At 47.1% G+C, this 18,821-nt stretch overlaps 7 protein-coding genes across 7 annotated transcripts; 5 read left to right on the forward strand and 2 right to left on the reverse strand.

Moving 5' to 3' along the window:
• KD926_002962 (uncharacterized protein) lies at positions 1–1,161 on the forward strand (the record flags this gene model as incomplete). The annotated part of the gene is made up of 1 exon (XM_053094541.1): positions 1–1,161. One exon carries the CDS (start codon positions 1–3, stop codon positions 1,159–1,161), a length of 1,161 nt encoding a protein of 386 aa, XP_052950692.1.
• A 449-nt stretch (positions 1,162–1,610) lies between these two features.
• On the reverse strand, positions 1,611–3,115 carry KD926_002963 (uncharacterized protein; the record flags this gene model as incomplete). Its single annotated transcript, XM_053094542.1, has 2 exons — positions 1,611–3,033; positions 3,081–3,115. 2 exons carry the CDS (start codon positions 3,113–3,115, stop codon positions 1,611–1,613), a joined length of 1,458 nt encoding a protein of 485 aa, XP_052950693.1.
• A 1,612-nt stretch (positions 3,116–4,727) lies between these two features.
• Positions 4,728–5,240, forward strand: KD926_002964 (uncharacterized protein; the record flags this gene model as incomplete). Its single annotated transcript, XM_053094543.1, has 1 exon — positions 4,728–5,240. One exon carries the CDS (start codon positions 4,728–4,730, stop codon positions 5,238–5,240), a length of 513 nt encoding a protein of 170 aa, XP_052950694.1.
• A 21-nt stretch (positions 5,241–5,261) lies between these two features.
• KD926_002965 (uncharacterized protein) lies at positions 5,262–6,439 on the forward strand (the record flags this gene model as incomplete). The annotated part of the gene is made up of 3 exons (XM_053094544.1): positions 5,262–5,414; positions 5,514–5,654; positions 5,711–6,439. The coding sequence occupies 3 exons, from the start codon at positions 5,262–5,264 to the stop codon at positions 6,437–6,439; spliced, it is 1,023 nt and encodes a 340-aa protein (XP_052950695.1).
• A 6,534-nt stretch (positions 6,440–12,973) lies between these two features.
• Positions 12,974–13,822, forward strand: KD926_002966 (uncharacterized protein; the record flags this gene model as incomplete). Its single annotated transcript, XM_053094545.1, has 3 exons — positions 12,974–13,341; positions 13,403–13,508; positions 13,574–13,822. The coding sequence occupies 3 exons, from the start codon at positions 12,974–12,976 to the stop codon at positions 13,820–13,822; spliced, it is 723 nt and encodes a 240-aa protein (XP_052950696.1).
• A 397-nt stretch (positions 13,823–14,219) lies between these two features.
• KD926_002967 (NAD(P)-binding protein) lies at positions 14,220–15,125 on the forward strand (the record flags this gene model as incomplete). The annotated part of the gene is made up of 1 exon (XM_053094547.1): positions 14,220–15,125. One exon carries the CDS (start codon positions 14,220–14,222, stop codon positions 15,123–15,125), a length of 906 nt encoding a protein of 301 aa, XP_052950697.1.
• A 343-nt stretch (positions 15,126–15,468) lies between these two features.
• Positions 15,469–18,537, reverse strand: KD926_002968 (uncharacterized protein; the record flags this gene model as incomplete). The annotated part of the gene is made up of 4 exons (XM_053094548.1): positions 15,469–17,154; positions 17,219–17,499; positions 17,561–17,681; positions 17,749–18,537. The coding sequence occupies 4 exons, from the start codon at positions 18,535–18,537 to the stop codon at positions 15,469–15,471; spliced, it is 2,877 nt and encodes a 958-aa protein (XP_052950698.1).
• Between the last annotated feature and the right edge of the window lie 284 nt (positions 18,538–18,821).

Genomic DNA, 18,821 nt, shown 5'->3' on the forward strand with positions numbered 1-18,821 from the left:
ATGATTCCCAAAGTTTGCTATTTGCTATTTGCTTTCTTCCTGAGCCTGGTCGTCGCTTCTCCGGTTGCTCTGGAGCAGCGCACGCCCGCGCCATCCCTCGGACTCAAGAAACAGACTATCCAGTCTGGAACCAGGCAGCCATGGACCGCATTCGGCTCTTACCTGACCTTCGACAAGAATGCCAAGATTGAGAAAGAACACCTTGCCGGCCTCGCCAAGGCCGCCTACGAGGAAATGTACAACATAGAGCCCAACAAGAGGGACCTTCCCAACGTCATGACCGCCATCAAGGTCGACAACGAGGTCTTCCTGTCCTCCAACATGAAGGGCGGCGGCGGTGTCTACATCTACAACATGCAGGAACAGCCTCTCGCCAACAAGCCCAACAAGGACGAGGACGTCGTCGAGAACGGCTACGGCGCTTTTACCGACGTGCTGCAGCAGAACGCCCCCGACGTCAAGGATGCCCTGGACGCTTTGCGTAAGAAGTCGCGTGAGCTCGACCACAAGAACCCCCAGTCCAACTCTCAGCAGCCTTCTCGTACCTCCAACAATGGCGGCAAGGCTAACCAGAACGACGGCAAGAGCTCCTCCAGAACCGACCCCGGCAAAACGTCACAGGAACTTAAGTCAAACCGTCAGACGACCTTCCAGCATAAGAACGACGCCAACTGCGGTGAGGTTATGGCTTCCCTGCGTTACCGCATGGTGCACAAGACCGAGACGCTTAAGAACAAGAAGCCCCAGCCTACCATTGTCGCGTGGAGTGTCCAGAACGGCGTCGGCAAGATCCGCGCCCCCTGCGAGCAGGGCCACACTCTGGACGACGACGACGCCTGCGGTCTTAGCTGGGGTTGTGGCGCCTTTACCGGTCCCCAGGGCATGAACTTCAATGTTGTTCCCGCCAAGACGAAGGCTATTGATGTTGCCGATAAGGCATTCCCGCAGTTCAAGTCCGCACAGGCGGATTTGCCCTCGCCCACCATCAAGAAGACTACCAGACCTCCTCAGAACAACAACGGCCAGCCTGGTCCCGCTACTAAGCCTAAGAATCCTAAGCAGCCGGCTCAACCTCCCAAGCAGCCTGCCCAGCCGCCGAAGGATACCAAGAAGGACCCCAAGAAGGACACGAAGAAGGGAGGAAGGAAGGGAGGAAAGTAAATACCTAAACGAAAGTTACGCCGAGTTATGGGAATAAAAGACTTGGTAGTAGGTTCTAGGGTATTATATAGGATTTGATTGGATTTGTAGATATATCAAGTCAGATCAATCTATAATGAAATGAGTATCTATGTGCTCAGACTCGTCTGGTATTTGGTGAAAATTAGTAATTCATTTATCCATGTTCCAAATCCTCCCAGGCCCATAATTTAGCTTCATGATTCGAATCTCCCTATATGATGTGATAAACTCCCCGTCAAAGCGTGGTCTCCTGCCAGCTTACAGGGCTCAATGTGATTAATGATATGCTATTTACATGCCGTTGATATGCACGACCTAGTTTTCTAACCGGAATAGACTCGTATAATGCTTCAAATGCCACGCGATAGGAAACCGAAAACAAGAAAGGAAAATCGAGACAGAAACTGCAAACTGCATAAACGCCGATGTCAAACTGAAGATGGATTCAAAGCCCACAAGCCTGTACCGAGATCATCCACCACCACGCTCAATTCAATTCCGGCGTTTTCAGCCACCCCTCTCAACCGATCCTCTTGGTCCCGTCTAAAACCGGTATAATTCTGATCCCAAAGACGCAACGTAATCCGCTGCAGGGATGGCGTATACTCCTTCCAGTTTCTATCTCGGAGAAAGGACTCTAGCAGCAGGATCGCCCGATCTTCCGTCCAGTCGTAATCATAAAAGCCGGTTAAGTCGTCTCGTAGGCATAGATGCGTGAGCGATTCGGGCAGAAGGGGGCCAAGCTCGGCTGACTCGTCCGAATACCATCCCAGAAGCATGGCCAGCGGAATCTCGGCCTCTTGGAGGTTTGTAAAGCCGGTAAAGAACTGGTGGAACGGGTCGAAGGCCTCGTCATCCGCTTCGTTCCACTCGTGATCGCCGAGGGTACCTGGGTAGTATTCCACTCCCAGAGAGAGCTTCTCCAACGTCGGGCTGATAGCCTCTAATGCCTGCGCGAAGATAGGACCATCCGCCAGAATTGGCTCGCCTCTCCATGCGAAGGCTAGTGCGACGTGGAGGGCTTTGAGGTTCAGCGCTCGTGAGAGAAGGTAATACATATGATTTTCTGTGGCAGTTGCCCTTGCCATAACGAGCGTTTCCAAATTGCTGAGATCTAGGTCCGGCTTAGCTTCCTCGAGGCCTTCGATATCCCGCAGCCAGATATTCAAATAACGTAGCGAGGGCAGGCAGAACCAGGCCATGAATTGGCGCGAGTTATATGCAGGGTATCCGTCAGGTACCTCGTCATCATCGGGGTACTCGGTCTCCGCAATAGGGACGTTCGCACCGTACTCGACCCATTCCAGCTGCTCAAATGTTGAAAATACCCCGTTAGGATGTAGTAAGGCCTGCTTTAGCATAATACCAGGAAATCCGTCCCACCAGACAAACGAATAATCCAGGCGCAGGGACTTGATATTTGATAGCTGCGAGAGGAACACTGTAGCTAATGTATAGATATTTCCTCCGTAGATACCCAGATGCCAATCATCGATATTTGGGACACCGGCTCGTCGCACCAGGTCTATCGCCTGGTCCGGCACGTCCTTGAAATCGCGCCGATCGCTTTCCCAGTCTACTGGGTCCGTGTCCTCCCACGGGTAGCCGGACGCCATCATGCTCACATGCTGAACATACGATGCGCTTTTAGGATCCTTGAAGATGATCTGCAGCAGCTGCAACACCAGCCGTCGGGGTCTGCTGGTCCAGTCTATCCTGAGATCCCGCAGAACAAACGGCGTGGACGACGCCTGCAGGTCGTTGCAGCTGGTCGACAATGACAAGGCATCATCCAAGCTGAGATGGTCCAGGATACTCACTAAGCAGTCCTGGGGCAGCTGGGAAAGGGGGCTGCGAAGTATTAGCGAGGCCCATTCCCGAGGATCGTGGTGTCTTACCGATTGCGTTGCGATGGCGGGCGACTGGCATCCATTGTGAACGGTCGCACTGATAGCAGACGGACGAAGATGCACAAAGGCGATGATGATGATGGTGATGATAATGATCCCTTGACAGAAGCGCGGCAAGTTTTCCAAGCGATGCCCGAAGTGCCACCAGTCGTGGGGCCAAATTGTGGGCCACGGAGGGGAACGATACGGTGGCGAAAAGCATGAAGAGGATGAGGATAGAGAGAAAAGGAGAGATGGATTGGGGGCGAGGACGGATTTTATCCTCTACCGTTCACACCAGATGATGAGGTGGCCAGATCTTTCCTCTCTGTTTCCTCTTGTTTTCCTGGTGGTGTCTTTTTAGCTCCCTAAGCAAGAAAACGGAACAGATCACCCCGCCGCCCTAAGTCGCTGCTTAGGCAACCCTGAGAAACTGTGACCGTTCACCCTAATGCTCTGGCTGTGTGAATAAAAAGGAGACGGGCCTAATCCATAATGCTCTAATTCAGTCGTGGGCCGACCTAACTAATCTGTCCGGACCATCGATGGGTCGGAATCGCCCTACATTTTATATTGTGACTTCCCAAGCTGTAATTGCTACACCTCGTGTTAGCTGTTATGCTACCAACAATCAGAAAAAGCAAAGATAGAGCGCGAAAATGCATTCGCGTTTAACCTTCTATTTTACATTTAATTACTCTTTCTATTACTCATACCTTACTGTGTGCAACGAGCGTAACATTCGAAATTAGACCAATTTCTCTATGTTTGTGAATATCAGATTCTGATCTGTAAACTATATGTAACTAACTATATGCGATCTTACTGACTCATTTTACCGGCTATCTCAAGTACTATCGCAAAGAATTCTTTGGATTAGAGAATAGCGCGGCCATCTCTGCCCTAGAGAATCAGCCAAGTAGGATCAGCAATAGAAATGATAATGCTTGATAACGTTTTCATGTTACTGAGATCTGATATACGTTTCTCGTAGGTACCGATATCTGTATCGCTTGCAGTACAGTTTACATTTACCTTTGTACATTAAATTACTGTACCCTGGTTTTGGGCACTTTGGTCTGCCTGAAACCTGCGTTAACAATATTTTAGACATCTAAGGGTTTCGACCCTACCTTTCTTTGCTTTTTTGGGTTCGGGTAAGTCCCCCTTCTTTAGAGAAACTGAGGCGTCAGCATTGGGATCCTATATCTCCTGTTAAACGTAAAGTTAACAAAGTAAAATCAGTTTAGTGACATACTTTGGACTGATCCGACACACTAGTCGCAGAAAAGAGGTCAGAGGACGACGACGAAGCTGTTTTTTCCTTTAAAATATAGGATGACTCAGAAACTGTTTTTAGAGAAGAAACCGGGGCATCAGTGTTGGGATCCTATATCTCTTGTTAGATATAGGGTTAACAAAGTGAAAGTAGTCCAGCGATATACTTTAGACTGATATAATACAGTATTTCCCTTCGAGGAGGCTCCAGACGAAAACTCAGAACCAGTTATGGGAGAGGAACTGGTGGCCGCATCGGTTTTCTATATTTTTAATTACTCTATATTCTAAACGTGAAGGGACGAAGCTGAGACAGCCTTGCGATATCACTCGAATCCGACCGGTCTCTATATTCCATTCAGGGAAATTTTCAACGACATGTCATCTACTCAAAGGGCCTTGCTAATTGAAGCCCCCTTTGAGGGCCTCAACGGGACTCTATATGACGCACAAAGTATTCTTCGGGTGCTGGAAAGCAAAGGGTTCGTTGCCGAAACCTGCTTTGGGGAAGACGCAACTCGTAGCGGTATTTTCCAGGCTTGGGAGAGACTAATCTTTGAGACAACGGAGGATGATGCTGTAGTTCTCTACTACTCAGGTGACGGTGGTCTGGTCCAGTCACCTCAAGGTGACAAGTCCGTTGAAACGGATGACGATACTAGGCCCTGGAGGTATCAGTTTCTCGTACCGGTAGACTACAATCAATCGACCGAGGATGATTTTCGCGGGATCTTAGACGTCGAGATTTCCCATGTCCTGCGACAGTTAAACGAGAGAACTCGCAACGTTACCGTTATTCTCGACTGCTGCTATTCTGGGCGGATGTTCCGTGCCCCGATGCTCGAGGGTCAAGCGCGCCAGAAGAGCCTCAAAGATGTTCAGTTTCATTAGGTTGCACAGCATATCACTGCTATGCAGGGACAGGGCCAGCTCGAGGGACAGACATTTCTGACGGGCAATCCCCATGCCGTGCGAATTGTGGCTACAGCTCCGTCCGAGTCTGCCTGGGAGTATATGAACCCACGGGGAGAGTGGTGCGGCACCTACACTGAGGCTCTGGTAAAGGTGATTGAAGACTGCTGGGGCCACGAAATGTCCTGGAAGACGATCTTTCTGCGCGTCCGTCAGCTCGTCAATAACCGGTTCCCGGGCTAACATCCTCAGGTGGAAGGTCCGGAGACACGCGTTCCTTTCTCTCTCCGCCGGGCACCGTCTTGCGTATTGCAGATCAAGATTGTCAATGGTCAGCTTATTATCCAAGGAGGAAGTGTGCTTGGGGTTCGGATCGGTAACACATACACTATTGTTTCCCTGAGCATGAACGATCAGAAAGTGTCCGGCGATGACTTCCCCGAAGAAAGCTGACGAATGTTGCGGCGTTCAAGGCAAAGGTCAAACTGACCTCGATGCCTTCCTGGCTGTCGCTCAGTAACGTTGGCGCGCTGGCTGTGCTGAAACGAGAAAGTATCGACAAGCACCCAATTCAAGTCCCCGAATCACTCCCCTCTCTACAAACGCAGGTCGAAGAATCGACCTTACTCCGATGTCATACGGCCGGTGACAATGAGCCGCCCCTTCTTAAATTCCGTCAGGAGGAAGCATCAATCATGCTTCTTAATAAGCAAGGTGTGGAGCTCGGGTCGAGTCCACTGAGTGAGGAAGAGCATTCACTCCGAGGCAAGGACCTCATTGTCACGACTGAGAGGCTTGTCCGAGCCCAGCGAGTCCTCTCATTAAAATGCGACAAACCTGCCGATAGGCTTGATCATAAGTTGTACTACGAAATCGGAGTCGTCGAGGATGAACAACCCAAACGAGCATCGCAAGTCGGCGGGGAAGACTATCCAATCGTTGAGAAAGAGTTTGCCTACGTCAAATTGCACAACAAAGGACCAGAGCTTGTCTATATGTCCGTGTTCGACATGTGGCAGGAGAGGTCTCATTCATCACTCAAACTAACCCAGAGGGTGTCGAGCTTCCGCCGGACCGTTCAATCGTCCTCGGGAGCGATGACTTCGGAGAGCACGTGGGATTGGAGCTCACATGAAAACAACAACTTCGACGCGAATCAAATTTTTGAAATTACTTAACTACCACGACGGCTACGGCCTCCAGAACCGATCAGTTTGCCAATAATTCCAACCGCTATCGAATAATCCTATTTCCGTAGGGGATTTCGAAATGGTTAGAGCGAAAACCCCGTAGCCGGCTTTTTCAGGGATTCCCGAGACAGCAAATTCTTTAAATCAGAATTTTTTTACTTGCGTACTGAACCTCTACGCTAACGCGAAATCGTTTATTTCGCACAATAAGCAAACCGGAAAACAGCTCCCAAAGCCTGTTATTAACTTTTTTGAGTAAGTAATTATTTACTGCGGATATATGCAATATCAAGTAACCGATATTCTCGATAGGAATACCTATCTAGGACCTGAGCTAGCCTCGATCAAGCAGACCTTTCAGAATGTCTAATAACATACCTATAACATTCAGTTAAGCATTTGAAACCAGAGTTACCATTCCTGGGCTTCTGTAGTCAGAAATGCGTTTCCTCTAACCTATACGATTTCCTTTTACGGTTTCTCTAGTACCGCCCCGGCCACCCCGTCGGAGCTCAGCAAGGATCGCGAAATAATTATTAAACTGCAAGATATTAGTATCTAGAAGACCTACCAAAAGAAATTATCGGCAGAGATAAAGGAAAAAGCAAAAAATGTAAAGAAAAAGGCTGCAATAGTAATTTCTGCATTTTTTTTGGCGAGAACCCAATTCGTTTCCGCTCGGCAATTACGCTCGGGAGATTTAAACTTGGCCTTATATATTGTTACAAAGGCCGAAACTGCCAGGATCTACAACAAATGAACAGATTTTATGTTAAACGGGGCTACCCTGCGGCACCCTACGTGAGGCGTAATAGTTTATAGTATCCCGATTAAATCAATTCAGGACCTAAGTGATTAAGGCGAACAGGACCGAATAACCAGCGAGCTACTTAACAAAAACAAAAAAGTTTGAAGCTAGAAACCTAATATCAGACGCGTAACCTGGCTTACTTATTTTTCCAATTATAAGAATCAGAAATCTTCCGTTTTTATTATCGAATACTCTGACCCGAGACATGCAAATGAGACAATCATAAAAGGAACTATTTAGGCTAGCGATAACTGGATAACTGTTCTATATGATAGAAACGCGCGGATTCGGCAATACTTTAAATATCAATAATATAGATATATAGAAATCGTTTATTCGAATAAAATAATTTGCGGCCTCTGTACCGAAAACTACGAGACCTAATCTTACGTACAGAAGTTTACTACCGATAGCCAGAGGCACAAATATACTAAATACGGTAAAATGCACGCCGCCTAGTCAAGAGCTTGCACAAGATATATAGTAAAACAGGAGCGGGTACAAGCTGCAATTTAATATCAGTAACCTCTATATTGCATTTTGCCCTATCTATAGGATTATTTTTCCGTAAGTAATAATACGGAAATCTCTAGTCCGCCCAACAGCAAGGGGCAGGCTACAGGATCTAAGAAAAGAAAAGAGAGATTGACCCGGTCAATTAGCCGGTCAATAGAGCAAAATCGTTTTACAGTAAGATTTCAAAAAAGATCTATACTGTTATATAGTTTACAGGAACTTGTTCCTGTGCAGCATAAAGAAGCCCTAATAGATCTAAACCCGGAAATGAACGTAAACCCTATCCTGTCCGAGTCAGAACCGTCAATTGCCTAACAAATCAATATAATTAACGAACTAAAGACGCCTGCATCAGTGACCCCTGTTTCTAGAAATTATATTCTAAATAAAAGGCGCTCCCGCAGCATTATCTCCTCGGAGATAACAAGGCGGCATACTAGATATCAAGTAACGCAGGAAACCGTTTGTTTTATTAGTTTGCCTGTTACAGGAGACACTTTACCAGCGAAAAGGGCTTAAAGCAAGTAATTAACCTACCGAAAATAACTAATATTAACTAGCGATACTTTTAGCGATAATGTAGTGACTGCCCTCTCGAAATTGCCGGAAATACCTTTTATCCCTATATCTATTTCTTTAAAACATTCGATTACGATTGTTTTAGCCGAAGATAATACGCCTAACCGTTTAGTATTAAGGAAACATATTAAGGATTGTTACTATAAATAGACCCCTATACGTACTTCAATACAATGTAAATCGATCAAAGGATAGAGTAATAGTACAGTTTTTTCGGGATCTTGCGATCCTAGAGGCTGACTTTATCTTTGTGCAAAAACCTTAGAAGAATCCCTATCAGGATACTACTTACTATCCTGTTAATGGCTCCCATCAGTTCCTATACCTGGATTTAACCGAGATAGGAAACGAGCGGGCCCGCGTATACCTCTATATATTATGCTAAATTGATCTTAATATCTGGAAACATATAGTGCATTTGAAAGATGTTTAAAAGCTTAAACTTATTGATACTAACGGCTAACAAATGCGCATTTTCAATATATATAATCGATTTAACGAAATAGATAGTATTACCCTTGACCTTATTATCTTTCTAATTACTTTTGCCAGTCTTACTAACAGCCTTACTAATCCCCATTTGTTCCTACTAGGTAACTTTAATTTCTACTACCCGGCATAAGAAGGAAAACGCTCTAAAAGAGACTTCTCGTTTAACCAGTTACTGGAACTGATAGATACGAGATACCTAGATCTCTAGCTGGAGCCAGGTACTACTACGTAAGAGCGTAACGGAAGCAAGACCACTATCGATCTGGTTTTCGGCTCGTAAGACCTGACCCCTAGGCTCGTTACCTGCGAGATTAACGAGCGAAACTACGCAGATTTGGATTACTATCTAATACGAACCCTTTTTGATATCAGTACTAAAACCCCCGAGATACAGCGAAAAAGAAATTGGAAAATCTGCAATATTAAAGACCTGCAAAGTTTTGTAGATCTTAACCTACAGAGCAAGGCCTTTCCCTTGTAAACAAAGTAACATATTAAGTTCGCTATAGAATATTTTATCGAAACGATTAATTAAGGAATCGCTACCTCTACCCCGTGGGCGAAGTCTAACAAGTGGGCGAACCTTTCATTCAATGCGGAATGCCACAAAATGATCAAGATTACCCGGAAGTTCCGGCATAAGTATACAGAATCAGTTATTACAAATAGCCTTATTGATCCTACTATAGGCCTCCGATAGGAGCGCTATACCAAAGTTAGAAACTGTAAAAGAAAGGTATTGATTAAGGTACTGCGCCAGGGCTACCGTTTCTGGGTCCGCAAAGCTACCGAATCAGGCCCTTGAGGCATGTAGAAGGCGGCTAAGTAAACAAGAAGCAAAGAAGCCCGCGAAAGTCTTATATTAACGTTAAAGACAGATAGCAGGCTCGCAGAGACCGCAGAACAAAAAGTAAAGGCATTCCGCAAAGCTTTCTTTTCTAAATTATCTCTGGCCGATCTCTTTGATATCCTTACGGCTCGAATACTCTTTTAGATTGATTTTCCGGATCTTACCGAGCATAAAGTACTCTGTTGCATTAGACAGGCGCCTCCCGATAAAATACTAAGGCCGGATAGCATCCCTAACAAGGTTTAGCACTGATTAAATGAGGTCTCTTCTTTTCTCGCGGTATTAACGCAAATATTTAACGCGTGCCTACGTTTTGGATATAACCCGGAATATTTTTAGCAATTGACTACTGTAGTACTGCGTAAAACAGTTTTCCGGAATTATTATATTGCCAAATTCTACCGACCTATAGCGCTCCTGAATACCCTCGGTAAGATCCTGGAGGCCGTAATTACAGTACAGATTGTCTGGGCCCTAGAGAAACGTAATCTTCTATTTAGGAGCTATCTAGGGGGCCGCAGGAATATCTCAATCGATTACCTGATCCAGTTACTTCTTGACCAGATCTTTGAAAACTGGGGTAAAGGCCGGAAAGTCAGTATATTACTCCTAAACGTAACTGGCATTTTTGATAACGTCTCGCATATACGGTTCTTCTACAATCTATATATAATAAGGCTCAATTTTTTTGCCGGCTAGTTTAAATCCTTTTTATCGAACTGATCGATAAGGTTGCAGCTTTCCGGATATTTCAGCAACTTTATTTTAATCCCTACCGGGATCCCCTAGGGGTCCCCTATATTGCCGATCTTATTCTTTCTATTCAATACCTTCCTCATTCGCGTTCTATCGATTGACAGTACCGAGGCCCTTCGGATTCAGCTACCTCTCCTGAAAGGAAGCAAGACAGTTTCCTACAGGTGGATTGACGATGTCGCTACCCTGGCTATCTCGGATAGCTACGCGGTTAACTAGCATCTTCTAGAGAGGGCCCTAGATAAGGCCGCAGTATGGTTAAGGCAGCATTCGTCTAAATTTGCCTCCGATAAGTTCAAACTCATTCATTTTAAAAACCCGTTTCGCTCTAACCCTGCGGTAAAACGACCTATACCGCAAGAATATATATATACTGAGCTGCGGCAGAGAGAGAACCCAGAGATTGATAACTAGGATTCTCCAATAGAACCCTTTGGTCACGACCAGTTACCTATTAAGGACCACGCAACCGGCTCTATCATCAAGCCAGTAAAGTACACCAAATATCTAGAAATCTAGCTCGATAGGACCCTTTCGTTTGACACTCACAGGGCCAAGGCCCTTGCTAAGGCGAACAGAACCTTGGAAACCTTCCGCAATATCTTAGGCTTGACCTGAGGGACCTCCCTGCTGAACATGCGCTGCATCTACCTAGCAGTAGTAGTCCCTCAGCTACTTTATAAGGCGGCAGCCTAGTATAGCCTTACAAACCAGATAGCTAACTACAAGAAGCTCCAGAAAACAGTTAATAAATTTCAGAGAATTTAAACCCGCGCAACTATTCTTATCAATAACGCGTTTTGTAACACGGTTTTAGCTGCACTAAAGATAGAGCTCTATTTCTCTCCTATATAAATACAGATATAACAAATTATTTAAAAGGCAGCCATTTAGATCCAAACCGGACCAGCTATAACCTGCCCTTAAGGCTTCCGCTGGAAAAGGTCGAAAGAGACATTTAAGGTCTCTAGATACTTTCCGATAAAGGCGCTGAAGTGAAAGAAAACAGGCCCGCTATATGGATACGGTAACAGGCAGGAAATATAGGAGACCAGACGGGTTCATGTATTGGTTCCGTGGGAATTGCCCCTCAGGTACATCATTGAGGGGGTAGAGGAAGCAGTCTAGACTTACAATAGAATCTGCTGCAAAGACCGGCAGATCTGGTATACAGATAGAAACGACTATTAGGAAATAATCGGAGCTGCCGCAGTCTTTATTCGAGTAGGTAAAATCGCTAGAAAATATCTAAAAACGGAACTGGACTCTACGGTCTACGTTAGGGAATTAAAAGAAACCCGAATGGCCTTAGATCGGGCGAAGCCTATCCCGATTACAGTTTTCTCAGATAGCTAAGCAGCTATTCAAGCTGTACGCAACCCCGGTCGGCCATTGGGCCAATACGCATTACAGGTTATTTATAAGAGGATTAGGATCCTGCAGAACGAAAACTTAAAGGATACTGAATTACGCTAGATTCCCGCTCACATCGGGGTAAAAGGAAACGAAAAGACGGATAAAGCAGCCAAAAAAACTGCAATAAAAGGAATTAAATTAAATTCAGTAAAGCTGCAAGATCTACTAATTATACGGCTTGCAGCTGCAGCTAAAAAAGATATCTGCTAACGTTTGCGTACAGAGTGAATAGAGCAATGAAAAAGGCAGAAAATAAGTAGACTAACAAGGCAGCTACTACCTAAATTAAACAAAAAGAATTTACAGCTTTACGAGCATCTCTGTAAGCCGCATATCTCGATTATCATTCAGATGCGCACTATAAGGATAGAATTAAGGCATTTTTTCTATAAGATCAAACAGGTCGACTCTGACCGGTACGTCTGTAACCTAAGGTTTCAGACCCTTAGGTACGTCTTTCTGAAATGCTCGCTATATACGGCCGGCTGGAAAATAATAATAGATTATTTCAATCAGATAGAGAGACTGCGTAAACATATACAGGATTACGATACAATTATAGTACACCCGCAGGCGATCCGCTATATCGCCAAATTTATGCAATAAACAGGCTTTCTTTAACAATTCCGATTCGCTCGACTGGATGAAGAGGACGAGGAGACTCCAGAATTTACCAATCTGCTAGAAGGACTCGAACTAGGCGAGAAAGACGATAGTTATATAGAACTTTAGAGGGCGGCCTGGATTAGACCGCTACCAGTGACGCATACTACTTACGAACTACCTATATAGAACGAGGCAGAAGGAAAGATAGCGTCAGAAAACGTAAACTGCAGCAGGCGAGTGGCAGCCGATTCAGTTGCGTTACTTTATAATTTATCTACTGCGTTTGTGGGTTTATATGGCGTAAGGGCTCGAGATTCTGCTTCATTCGGCGAAACGTCTGCATAGCCTGTCGTTTCAATAGATAGGCTTCATCAGGTTAATAGAATTTTGATTGATTGATTGATTGATTGATTGATTGGAGCTCACATGGCCGAAGGAGGTTTCTAAAAAGCTCCCCATTGATGAACAGTTCCTGCTAATGATTACCAATTCGCCAATGGATGTCCGGTATCTTGCCGACTCCGTAAACATCGAGCACGCGACCGGCCGAGACGTCGCAAGAGCGATCAGCACGACGAAAATTCAATACGATGTCGTGCATTTACCATTAAAGATGCATCCAGCGGACCAAAAGGACGAAGTTCACAAGATTACTAACGCTCAACAGAGCAACGGATATCCATTCTCATGCATAACATGCAACGAGGAGCCAATTCCCGCGGCGAGCATACTCGACGTCGAGCATGTACCTGGCTGGAATGAGCTTCCGTTCAGTCCGCCAACCACAATGGCAAAGGTTAAACAACCGCTCTCTTTTCTGATCCCGTCCATACTCATTCTCTCGTTCACTGCAGGGCTTGCTTGGTGCAATTATTAGAACCGCCCAACGTGTGCCGCCGTGCGTCTGGGTCATTAATAAATACAGCGAGGAAATTACCCTGAATATATCGAAGTACCGCCCCAATCGAGTGCTCACCGGGGTTGGGCTGAATGCATCTGCGACCGGTCCCCGACTGGACTTTAGTTCGTCGGTACGTCCATTTCACCCGTCATCCAGACAGATTAATACAGAGAACTGATGCTGACCACATTGTAGACCTGGGTCGGTCCGGCGACCAAGAAAACACTCGCGCCCCAACTCTGTGGGAAAGGCCAATGCATGGCCGTTTTCCCTCTGTGGACACGGAAAGAAGGATTCGGTGTGATCAGTGTCTTGAGGGGTCCGCAGAAAGAGCTGTTTATTGAGAATGACCGGGTTCCCTTGGGCGCCACTATCTACTTCAACGGTGATGCAAACTTCAAGATCGTGGAATACGGGCACGGCGCTGCAAGCACTCGGATTTAGAACATACTTTGATAGTTGAATGCTTCAATAGCCAACTAGCTCATTTATATCAATCAATCAATCGATCAAAATACAATGAACCAGTTGAAGCCCCTTATTGAAACGCCAGTCTAAGCAGGTGCTGCATACTGCATTGTATATAGGTGTTCCACGTAGATTGCATGCGTCATTGTAGCTGATCAAGACCAAGGTTTAGAAATAACACTTTCATAAGTGGACCGAAAATTATCTCTGTACAGTCCATGATTCGTATATAGTAGTAGCGAGACTTAGTGCTGACCTAATAAAGTAGCCTAGGATGTTGGGAGGGGAGGAAGAGGGGCAATTCTCCCCTCGTCTCATTCATTTTCCTCATCCCACACCCTATTGCAGCCTATCAACCAAACAGAACAGAAATATGCTCCCACCAAAGCGAATTCTTGTCACCTGCGCCACTGGCAATCAAGGAAGAGGCGTCGTGCACCGCAGCCTCGCCGCAGGACACCACGTATACGCCTACGTCCGCGACCCGACCACACCCGCAGCGACTCAGCTCGAGAGACTCGGAGCGAAGCTCATAAAAGGCGACCTGGGCGATATCAATGCTCTGCGTTCCGCCACGGAAGGGATAGATGCCGTGTTCCACACCGAAGTGCAAACCGGAGACTGGGCCGGGGACCTGCAACGCAGCACGAATGTCATCGACGCGGCGCGCGCGTCGTCTACCGTGTTCACGATGATCGTGTCGACAGCGATCAAAGCTGGCCAGCACGAGTCCTTTCCCGGCTGGGGGCCCGAGCATCCGATGCGACAATACTGGCTGAACAAGCACGCTCTGGAGTCCCGGGTCCGGGAGGCTGGGTTCCAGCATTGGATCATTATACGATTGGGCCACTTTTTGCAGAACTTGAAGGCTCCTGTCAATGCCCTCACTTTTCCTGGTTTCGTTGATGATAGGGTCTTGCGGGTTGTGTGGAGGCCGGACACGAAGCTTCCGTGGGTCGATGCGGCCGACGTGGGCATCGTGGTCGCGAAGGTGGTGTCGGATCCGGAAGGCTACACTCACCAGGAGATAGATCTCGCCGTGGAGGCACTTACGGTCGAAGAGTTAGCTGGGAAACTGACCCGATCCCTTGGGAGGGAGGTGAAGGTGCATTACTTGTCGAACGAGGAGGTGGATGGTATGATCAAGCAGGGAAGCCCGGTTCCAGCAGCGCATCGATGGGCAAATGAGGTTCCTGGAGAAGATGCGGTCGGGAAATTCAAGGACCCTGGTCTCACTCCTGTGGACACGTTTCTGGCGACGAATGCGACGGAGATATGATCATCTTGATGTTACATCCTCGGTGAATCATGCTTCCCTGTTTGTCGAAAGAGGTGGATTTTCTTTCATCATAGGAGATTGTCACCATTACATTGGAGCGCGAAAAAAAATATATATTAGGTGTTTTGTCAAAGATTGGGCTTATTCATGTAATTTTCTGGGACAAATGGATATGTACGACAACATCATATAAGTATATATCTCAGGGCCGACACTGTTAGAACGACGAAGTCTGTATATACCAGCAATAAACCCAACAAAGCGTCTGAATCAACCATTCCAAGATTTAACCGCAAGCGACCGATGACGCCGATGGCAAGCATTCCTCTTAGCCAACAAGCACCTACCCAGAATTGATGTCTTTGACGACGTAAATCTGGCCGTAGAGATCTGTCACGTCAAGGAAAACCTTCCAAGCCTTTCGAACAGGCTCTGTAATCTCAGGTTGCAACCGTCTCACAGCAAGCTCCAGGCACTCACGTTCATAGTTGGCAATATCGAACAGCGACCGCTTCGCATTGTCGCCCCATTGGCTGCAAGATTCATCCATCTCCTCTTCACCTTGTTGGAACTCCGGAAAATTGATACTGTTGAGGTTGTTCTCCTCGCGATCGCGGGCAATAGATCCGTAGTCATTATACTGTCGGCACATTGTGGCCAAATGACGACAGACATCTTGAGCGAGGTACTGAGTCCGAGTCCCTGCGAAGCAATCGGCGCCATTACAGGCCGAGGATGATACGAGGCACCGGAAAAACTCAAAAGAATAGGGACAGCTTGTGTGATCTGCTGAGGTAGTTCGCACCCATTCGTAATATGTCTGCATGGGGGAGAATGCGGGAGGCTTCTCAGCTTTCTGGGAGTGTGTGCTGAGATGTGTGTTATCTTCTCCGTGCGTTACGTGTGCTAGGAGAAAAGTGCGTAGTTCATGCGATACCCGTCGGCGCAGAGTGTCTGGAGGCGATGCAACTGATACTTTGTTCATCACGAACCTAATAAAGGCGGAGAGTGTGCTGCGAGCTTCATACAGGAGAGCTGCTTTTTCGCCATCACTCCCCGAGAGGCCAGGAGCAAGACTGTCCATTGTTTCGGTAGATGTGCCACTGCCTCTGAAATATGAGAAGGCACTGGACAGCCAACCTTGCTTCTGATGGTCGCTTGGCTGCTTTTCTTTCTTGTATTCTATCGCTTCCTGGAAATTGAGCTCTTTAATGACTGTCTTGAGAGCCGCGAAATCCCCTTGGAGGCGTGAATCTTCTGTGACTTCCTCCAACCATTTGTCAACCTGAAAGTTGAGCAGTGAGATTACCAACATCTCGGCCATTGTCTGTGTTGAGAGGCCAAAGTCCGACGCATTGTTACAGGTTGTCCATGTGAGAGGGATATAATCGAGGTATTTGGTCTCTCGATGAGGAAAGATATTGATGTCGACTGCAGCACGTCGCAAGGCGGGTGCGAGCAGATAGCCCTCGATGATTGAAGCCCGCAATCTCCATGAAGGCTCTTTTTCGAAGATTGGTAGTCGCCCAAAGAACGCACAGAAGCGATCCAGCTTATCCACGGGAATTTTGCATAGATCGGAGACTTTCACTGTCCAGCTGGTCGCAGAAGACGATACCCTCAGTGAAGCTAGACAATATGTCTCTGAGATAATGGCGGAGCCATAGTTCACCTTTTCGACCCAGATCACTTCAGGGGTAGCCCAACTGCGCTCATTGAGGTTCAGGTATCTTGTAGCTAGCTCAATGCTCTCCTCTACCTTTGATCCGAGGGCCAACTTGACCCATGGCAAGGTGGCCAATGACTTCAATGTCAAAAGACCGTAGGCTGTGATCTCTGCGGATTCCTTCCACGACCCGGAATTGGACTGCGAACTTAAAGTACGGACGAGGACCTGTAGTGTGACAAGAGGAAGATTGTCTGTCAGTAGCTTGGAATCTATGCCATCTAGAGCACCCCTATTCCACTGCTCTATCGTCTTTGCTAGACTATCTGCAAAAAGCATCATGGCATATTGAGGCTCAATATTCTACGGAACATAGATTTCCACGTTAGCTCACAAACACAACCGCAGCTGAATGTACTGGACTTACCCATTTGTCACCCCATTTACCATTAATCCAGGTGGTACAAAGGAACCTGATGGCTTTTTGAATTTGCGACACGTGCTGCGACGGATTTTTGGATGCGAGAAGCGCGATAAGAACATTGCAATTAGCGCTGAACGACTCCTTTGTCTCGAGACTATAGGTCCTGAAATGCTGAGGTCCCTCGAAGGCTTGAATCATGGCTTCGCAATCCGGTGAACGACCGAGAAGGCTTAGAGAGTATATGGACTTTGCAGTGTCATCCGCATCGGGAAGCATTCCACGAGCTATAGCCGAGGTCAATGAATGATCACAGATAGTCTAGGCAAGGCAGAAAAGGGTTATTACCAAAGCCGGTGGTTCCATCGTTTTCTTCCAAGCGAGCCTGGAGATGATTTGCCATCTTCGTAACATTTTCTGCTCCGAGAGCATCGGCTGTAAAGCCGGAACCCAACAAGGTCGAGAGAACCTGGTCACGACGAGTATTGGCATCTTTACTCTGAATTGAAGATGTAAACAGGCAATCATCTACATACCCATGAAGACTCGAATACGCTGGTTGGGAAGGCCGAAGGGACGCCTCCCTTGTGGCTAGGTACGACAAATCGTAGGTATCTTTCTGCTTCTTCGTCCCACTGCGGGCAATGCATCAAATATGCAGCCGTAGACGAAGGCGACCCCATCATGGCCCCGTTGACAAGACGGTGCGTCAATTTGCCAAAGTCCACAATGCCAATGAAGCTCTCTAAAGAATGCAACAACGTGGTGCTACTGTTAGCGTAAAGCATGGATGGCTGAATTTTGTCGAGCTTTCGCCTGTTAAGTTTCATGAGGACCCGGCGCGCAGGGAAGCTCCAGCTCAGTCCTTCCCCCTGCAGCATTCGCAGCAGGCTGGGGACGAGAATCTCAAAGCCAACCTGCACCGTTGACTCCACATCCCAGCGGTGCAGCGCTTGGTCCAGATATGCGCGCGCTTTCTCAATTCTTCCCTGCAGCTCCGATGGGCTTTGCGGGCAGCCTAGGATAGACTGAGATTTCTGATGTTTGCAAAGCGCCAGAGTAGCTGCCATTGTACTCAAGATGCTGTCAAGCTGAGTACCGTTGACGCAAAAGCCCCCGTCTGGAGACTGGCTCTTCAACACAGTCTCGAAGCATTCCGGAAACAGCCAGAATGACCTTGATACTCCATCGCGAGTCTCCGCTTTGGATACCATGGACACCCAGGCTGTATGGTAAATTGTTGTAGTCATGGAGCTGGTGCCATTATAAGGGTTATCGAACGAATTCGCCAGAAGGGCGACGACATTACTGGCTCGGTGTTGCATGATGCTGCTGTCGGACGAATCAAGGGTGACAGCTGGGGATCAATTGAGGGGAGAACCAACATGGGTCCGCGGACAGTCAGGGGTCGGTCACTTCTATATGGCAGTCCGGAGGATGCCAATCTCTCTTGCCGAGCCATGTCCTAGCGAGCCCCGACGGATGCCTATCAGGAAGTTCTCGGTGGGGGGTACTGTATCTGGCAGTAATGCCCCTCATCGGTTCTTGTAGAGACTGTGCTCCAAGTCGAAAAGCCTTTGAAAAAGTACGGTACTAATTTAGTCTGCCA

Source organism: Aspergillus affinis (assembly GCF_023601865.1).
Source record: "Aspergillus affinis strain CMG 70 chromosome Unknown NODE_168_length_61237_cov_91_649559, whole genome shotgun sequence".
Classification (NCBI taxonomy): domain Eukaryota; kingdom Fungi; phylum Ascomycota; class Eurotiomycetes; order Eurotiales; family Aspergillaceae; genus Aspergillus; species Aspergillus affinis.